This window comes from Phaseolus vulgaris, chromosome 5, assembly GCF_000499845.2.
Source record: "Phaseolus vulgaris cultivar G19833 chromosome 5, P. vulgaris v2.0, whole genome shotgun sequence".
Classification (NCBI taxonomy): Eukaryota; Viridiplantae; Streptophyta; class Magnoliopsida; order Fabales; family Fabaceae; genus Phaseolus; species Phaseolus vulgaris.
In genome coordinates this window covers 3461800-3469609 of record NC_023755.2, presented here as the reverse complement: position 1 = coordinate 3469609, position 7810 = coordinate 3461800, and the positions used below count along the sequence as shown (strand labels likewise).

General features: G+C 35.8%; 1 protein-coding gene across 1 annotated transcript; it reads left to right on the top strand.

Annotated features, from left to right (window-relative positions):
• Positions 1-867: 867 nt before the first annotated feature.
• Positions 868-7442, top strand: LOC137834875 (uncharacterized). Its single transcript, XM_068643100.1, has 9 exons — positions 868-1449; positions 3407-3507; positions 3613-3973; positions 4423-5265; positions 5566-5623; positions 5814-5875; positions 5953-6059; positions 6158-6245; positions 6642-7442. The coding sequence occupies exons 1-9, from the start codon at positions 1315-1317 to the stop codon at positions 6948-6950; spliced, it is 2064 nt and encodes a 687-aa protein (XP_068499201.1). The 5' UTR covers positions 868-1314; the 3' UTR covers positions 6951-7442.
• The last annotated feature ends 368 nt before the right edge of the window (positions 7443-7810 follow it).

Below are 7810 nucleotides of genomic sequence, written 5' to 3'. Positions count from 1 at the left end.
AAAACAATAAATAACTTAAACTTAAATAAACAACAAACATAAATGTAGATTTTAGTAATATAAAAATAAGATGAGTTTAAGAAAAATATACAAAATACTATTATAAGGAAAAAATAAAAAAATGAAAAGTGAGAGTGATGAAGATACATATATTAATATTTTAATGCTCCTTTCATTAAAAATGTTTGGAAACATTATAGGAATATAAGGTAATACTTCTATTTATCTTACTAAAAAATTGTAGGTAAAATTTTTATTTATAGATTTATCGAGAGATACTTATTTCTAAGTATATAAATATACACCACTCTTATTCTTTATAACGTAAAACATGTTTTTAAGAGATGATTTTAATCTATGATAATTGATCAACTTTTCTTTCTATTTTCTTTAATTATCCAAATACTTTAATTCAAGTTTTCTATGAAGACTTTTCTTCTTCTTTGAAATCAGCTAATTTTATTTAATATCATAATGAGATCTTTCTATTGATTTGTTTTTTTTTTTTTAAGTTAAGCAACCCCCTTATATTACCTCAAACGATTTTCATTTTTCAAAATACTAGACCATATTATTTATTCTTTTGTTGTTTGTCGATTTTTTTTATTGATAACAAAATGTCTCCAATAATATTGTCATCTTAAAAAAAAACAGTAAATAAAAAAGTAAGAAATACACATTATATGACTGTGTCACTTAAAAATATAGAGGTAATAAGAAATCGAAAATATAACGTGCCAAATAATCTCTATAAAAATATAATAATGTTGAATATAATTGTGTTTTGTTAAAAAATAAAGATAGAATAAAGAAAAAAAGAAAAAAAAGAAATAGAAAATATAGATAAAGCACATGAACATAAAGTGCATGTGCACAACATTGTTCTGATGCACTGGCATCTCAATCCTATATTGCGCATTGCGCTATCTTGGGTACTACGGATACACTAACAGACTCAGACTCTATTAGGTTCCGTTTTCCGCTAATCCAATCCCTCTCCATCTCTCTCTCTCTATCTCTCTCTATATATATACTCTTCCGCATTCCATCGTTCGTTCTCCGTGAAGACGGAAACGCGCGGTTTTTCCATGACTGCGCGAACATTTTCCGTCACTTTCCCGATAAACTCTGGATACACTCTCCTCTCTCGCCCCTTCGCATTCTCTCATTCCTCTCTCTTCTGATTCTCATATCGCAGATTTTCATACGTCCGAGACCGAGTTAGGGTTTCCAAAGCCTCGCGATTTGTTCCAGAAAGGGAGGAAGGTCGTTAGGGTTTTTCTTTGTCGAGTTGTTGTTTTTCCGGGATTGGAGATGGGGAGTGACGATCGAGACGGTAATCGGCTGATCAAGGCCAATTTCACCGCCGACGGAGCGGCCAAGCTTAAGGAGAGTGTGATGGAGAAACTCAAGGAATTCATGGGAGATTATTCGGATGACACGCTTGTGGTACGAATGAAAATTCTCATTTATTTGGTGAATTTGTTTCTGAGAGAGAGGTCTCGCGCTTGTCGAGGCTTTGCAAGATTAAGGATATGATGACTGATTAATTAGGTCCTTTGCGATGAGCGGATCTTGATTTTATTTTTGAATTTGTGGAGTGTTGTTTTGTGTGAATGCTGTGTGGTATGAGTTTAATGAGGGAATGGGTTGTGGTGGAAAGTCTGTGTAGATTGTGACTTGAATGGTTAGGGTTTTTTCTGCACGTTATGGAGTGCTTGTTTTTGGGAGTATAGATAAATGCTAAGTGAAGATGTTAAGATAAGTGCATGGATGTTGTAAAAATAAAGTGAAGGCCGCTCGAGACATTAGTGTTGAAGGCTATCATATGCACTGTTTTTGAAAATGTGATTCAAGTTGTAGTGTATGCTAATTGCTTTTGATATGTTACTTCATGGAAATTCTAGTTGATATTATGATTTGGTGAAATCGTGGTATTGTGATGGTGGTTGGGGTTTTATTGTGATTTTTCGTGCTGCAGGCAACTGCCTCAGCCGATGAGGCATCAGTTGTGGTCCCGTGACCATAATCAAGGTCATGGACCTTCTGGGTGAAATCTTGATGTAGATACACTATGCATCATGTTCGAACTTTACTTTTGTTTTTGTTTTACATGGTTCCCACTTTAGAATGCATGTTCAACTCCAATTGTTCTATCAATGGACTAGTGTTGAACATGCTCCTACATGTTTTCAAACACAACCTACATATGTTCGGCTGGAGCATGTACATGTGCATGCCCAATGAGCTTCTTGTAGTTGTGCTATAGCGAAGTTGAACACACATAATTTTCGATCTCATTTTGGGGGAATTTGTCTTAGATGAGGTGATATTGCCTTGTGAACTGTATAGGTCATGTGTTCATATCCGGGAAATGGATTCCACCTGCATTGATAGGGCTGCTAACCCTCCCCTGACCTCATAACGGGAGTCTTGTGCTAGATTGCCCCCCATATTAATTGGAATAGGAAGATTGTGTGAATAAATAAAAACTGTTACATGTGAGGAAGAGACTGGCAAGAACATTTGGAGAACCACACCAAAAATAACTAGCTGTTGTAGTTGGAGAGCCCAAGGCCTTATAAACCCCACTTTAAAATGCTATACTTCTAATGTGGGACCCAAGTCCCATACCTTGCAAATGGATCATAGCATGTTTGCAGTCCTGGCACTCATATGGGCTGGCTGTTCACTGGCCCTTTGATTAGTTTGGGTGAAAATTTTAATGCCAGTCTTTCCAACCGTCTTACTTGTTTGCAGTTGAGACATGGTGGAAGGCTTTGATACCATTTAATTAGAACTTTGGGAGAACCATGCTGTTAATACTAGCTATTTTAGTAATAGATCCCAAGGCATTTTAAATTTCACTCTAAAATCCCATACTTCCAATGTGGGACTTACCTCAAGTCCATACCTTGCAATTGAATCCTAGCAGAGAGAAACAGGACTCTAATGAGAAAAACATATCAAATGAAAGATAATCTGATTAACATAGAATATAGAGGAAGACAATACCCTGAAATATTTTAGGAGAACCATTAAAGAAAAATTCACCTTAATAAATTTATTGAAAATAGTTTGTAATAGTTCAATCCCATGGTTTTGTTTGATAAACTTGGCCAAAGAGACAATTTTGGTGTGTTGTGTAAATGCTGGCATTCATTTATATTGTGTAATGTGTTTTATCTTCAGAATTTCATTGTTATTTTTAAGCCATTATGCGTGTTATTCTTATTTCCTGTTGTTCGTGTGAATATTGTATTTCTATTATTCCTTTTCTTTCTAATAATAAATATGCTCTAGTAGAAGGAACCATTGAGTATACACAATTGCAATGCGATATTAAAATTTCCTATGATGAATTTGACTTCATTGAGTAAACTAACTTTATTTTGTGCAACAACAGGATTATGTTATTGTTTTATTGAGGAATGGTAGGCGCAAAGAACAAGCTAGGAATGATTTAAATGTTTTCCTGGGAGAGAACAGTGATTCATTTGTATCATGGTAATTTTATCCCTTTAACAGATAAATTTAAGTTAATTTATTTGCAGCAATATAGTTTTCACACCCATCATTATGCGCTAATATTTATTCATATCTTGTTAATAGGCTCTGGGATCATCTGGATTTGCATTTAGATTTGTATGTACAACCTGAATCATTGCTGGATGAAGCTCCTAAAAAAGATATTATATCAGAGGTTCCAGCTGGGGGTGATGATTTTCAGCATTTAAATTCAGTGTCAGAAAGAGGAAAATCTAATAAGATATCTAGAAGTCGCCATAACAAAGATTGGAAAGGATTGATGAGGGGAGAAGCTGAACCACCTCCTATTCGAAGCTCTGTGGTTGACAATTCTCATTTGGAGGAAAAAGGTCGACCTGAAGCCAATTATGGTCCAAGGTCCCTTTCTCCTAAGCCTCCAGTTCAGAGGAAAAGGGGCCGTGGTGATGAACAACAGAGGGCAAAGGTTTGAACTGCTACAACTATATTTGCTTCATTTACTCTCCACATGGACATTTCAATTGATTGTGGTGTAGTAATCATAATCTAATAGAAGTGAATTAGTTTATTATAAGTTGAGAGATAGTAGTTTATTTATTTATTTTATTTTTCACTTAATGTCAATGTTGTATTCTTGTATTTTGAAAAGATGGTTAGGTTGATCATATGTCAGGGAAATGCATTAACTGCATTAGTTTGAGCTTCCGATATTTTATTGATACTTGATTGGATGGATTATGTGTGTCTGTTCTACCTTAGTGACTGAGATAAACTAATGCTATCCTTGTGCAGATAAAATCACAACTTAGTTGTACTTTCCTTAGCTTGTTATTTTTTTGTATTTTTTTTTCAATATAATAATAAAATACTTCTTGATCCCTTGCACTCAAACATCTAACTGGTTAACTTCTACAGAGGGAATCTGTCTCACAAGTAAATATTGCTGCTCCACGAAGGCTGCTTCAATTTGCAGTGCGAGATGCTGTAGCTACTTCAAGGACAGCCAATTCAGGCATGTTGGAGCCTTCCCTAAAGCGTCTTCGGTCTGTGGTTTCTACATCGACTGGTGATTCATCTTTGGTTGAACGTCCACAGAGGATGCAGCTTGCTTCCAGGGTGGCAAATCCAATGGCTACTGTGATTAAGGCCGTGGCAGAAGCTGCAGAAGATGTGATAAAATCCAAGTCCTCTGGAAGTGTATTTGATAGACTTGGTCGTGGTATGGATACGTCAGATGATAATAGACAACTTGAAGATAGTTACCAACATCAGGAGCAAAATCATTTACTCTGTGCTCAAGGAACTGACTACAATGGGCAGTATGCTGCAAATACGACTATGCTGGGACACGAAACTGGTTATCCTTCTGATTTAAATTCTTCAGATAATGAAGGGTATGATGATATTAATACCATGGGTCGTAGAGTGTCTGGATCTTCTCAGATCAGTCCCTCTGTTGGAAACAGGGGCAATGATTCACTAATGATGCAGTATAGTTTAGCAAAAACTGTTGATGATAGCTTGCACCTAAAACGGAATCAAGAACGAGAGCAACTTGATGCTTCACCCAACACATCTCATAAGATTGTGAATATATTTTCCGTTAATGTAAATACATGGAAGCCACCGAAACATCAGGAACCAAGAGAGGTTGAAGAATTAGATGGTAATAAAACTTTTTACAATGAAAGAGGTCCCAGATCTAGTCTGCGGCTGGTGAAGGAGAATGCCAACACACAAAACGTTAGTAATGGGAATGTGAGTTTTTCTCTCTTGGTTGCATTCTGAGATACTGATTTCTGTTAAAAATTTAGGGTAAAGATCATAAGACCTTGGAGAATAGCTCTTTCTCGACTTTCTTCCCTAAGAATATTTTATCACTTAATCCCTTTGATATTTGGTCTGATGTGAAAATTTTAGTATTGCAGTCAAGATAAATATTTGGGGTGTTCAAAACCAAACTTCAAGGGGTAAAAAAATGTATTGAACTGAAATTAAAATAAATATAACATGCTTATTTAGCTGCAGATCACTTTCACTGATCATGTTATTTAACAGGCAAACCCTGCTCTTGATGCTCAGAAAGAGTATAGCAAGGCACACTTAACTGCTTCTGGTGAGATTTTAATCTTCTAATATTGTTTCCGAGACCTGTGAAAATTTGTATTTTTGGAGGTCAAAGTTATTTTATTATGCTCAATGGTTTGTTATTAAGTACACATTTTACAGTGTATTTTTTTTATAATACCATTTGAGTACTTGGGATTTATGAGGTAAGGAATTGACTGCATCTTGTGTGTTCTCAGGTTCTAGCGCTGCTGGTCGTCCTTCAGAAGATGTTGATTCCAGGACCATTTTTGTTAGTAATGTAAGAACTCTTACGCTGTTCTTAGGGTGGAAGGGGTTAGATGGAATTTGTTTGATTTCTGATGTTGGTTGCCACAGGTTCATTTTGCTGCCACCAAAGATGGCCTATCTCGGCATTTTAATAGATTTGGGGAGGTTTTGAAAGTGATTATAGTTACTGACGCAACAACAGGGCAGCCAAAAGGGTAAGACGGAACCTGTCAAAATTTTGTTTCATTCATTATATATTCAGTATATTTTTTAGCGAATTTATAATGATTCACATTTATTTGAGCTTGTGCAGGTCAGCTTATGTTGAATTCATGCGAAAAGACGCAGCAGATAATGCATTATCTCTGGATGGCACTTCTTTCATGTCACGGATTCTCAAGGTAAAATATAGACGTTTCCCCCCTCATATTTTAATTTACTTCTGGTTCTTGTCCTTCATTTTTGAGATGTATATTTTTACGTCACTATTAACGTTTGTGGTACACCTCATTGATAAGAACCTTTTTGTTGGTTTGATTGGGGGTAATTAATGTTCTTTTGTAGTAGTACCTAACGAAATAAAGCAGATTAAAATTTTTATGTTCTGTCTTTTACCCTGACTTATATTTGTAATCAAAAGCGATTTCTTTGAATTAAATGTCATCTTTTTATAACATCGGCAGTGCAATGCAAATGTTATATCATGATAATGCATAGAATGAGTCCATTTTTTTATATTTTAAGCTTAAATATAAGGTTAGTGAACTAATTTTATTTGCGAGTTTACTCTACTGCAGGTTGTTAAGAAAAGTGCTGCACATCAAGAATCAGCTCCAGCTATGGCATGGCCACGCATTTTTAGGGGTTCACCGTTTCCTTCTGCTAGGTTTTCTAGACATCCCTTTCCAAGAGGTATTCCTGGTGCATTTAGAGCTCGACCCCCAATTAAATTGGGTGCCAGGAGCTTGCAATGGAAGCGGGATGCTCAGGGATCTGACAGTACTTCATCTATGAATACCGTCGGTACTCCTGCAGCGCCTGCTGCTCGTGGTTTCACCTATGTCAGAACAGAATCTAAGCCTGAAAGCAGCTTGGGTACGACATAGTTTATTACTTAAGATCTTCTTTAGTCTTTAGACTGCGGTTGCATCAGAGAGTGGTTTCATGTCTGATGGTATAAAAAAACTGGTAAAAAATTATGTATGGAGACGCCTGCCCTAAATTTTGAAATTTTCATATGTACATGGAAGGTGGATATTTGAATATCCTAGGTGTCTAGTAGTAGTAGAGGACGTTTCTAAACAAAGGTTGTAGAAGGCGTTTAACAATGTTTTTTGGTTGTCTTGGGTTGAGGCTATAGACGGGAAGTTCATTGATTTTATTGGAGGGAGGGAGGTGAAGTGTAATGGAAATATCCATACATTGTAGGGTCTTGGTTACCACGGGATATCATGTTTCTCTGCATTATTTTTGGTCAAAAGTGTTACCTTTGAAAAATCAAATAAAGCAGGGGGGGAGGGGGGTTAGTTCCATGAGACTGCGTAATTATCTCTACTGTTCAGAACTTGAGATCATCAAATATTTTATTCTTTCTGTAATTTTACACTTGTCTATTTCTGCCTCATCTTATTCTTTCTTTTTATTTTTCTTTTCTCCTGCCGTTCAGCCCTACCACTTTCATCTATCTTTTCAGGATAATCCTTAGGTTGCATGCTCTGTATGGTAGCAACCGCTCCTCATTATGCATGTCAGAGAATGTTATTATTTCCTATACATGCTTTCTTTTTAAGATTCACCTCACTAGTGTATGATCACAATGTAGGAATACACTAAATTTCTGCTTAGTTTTATATCAATATGGTAGGTGCAGATATATTAATTGAGTCCAAGTAAGGAATCTTTAATGTTCATCCCTGTTATCTCAAGTTTTTTACATTATTCTTCTATTTTGTTTAGGAAAATATTT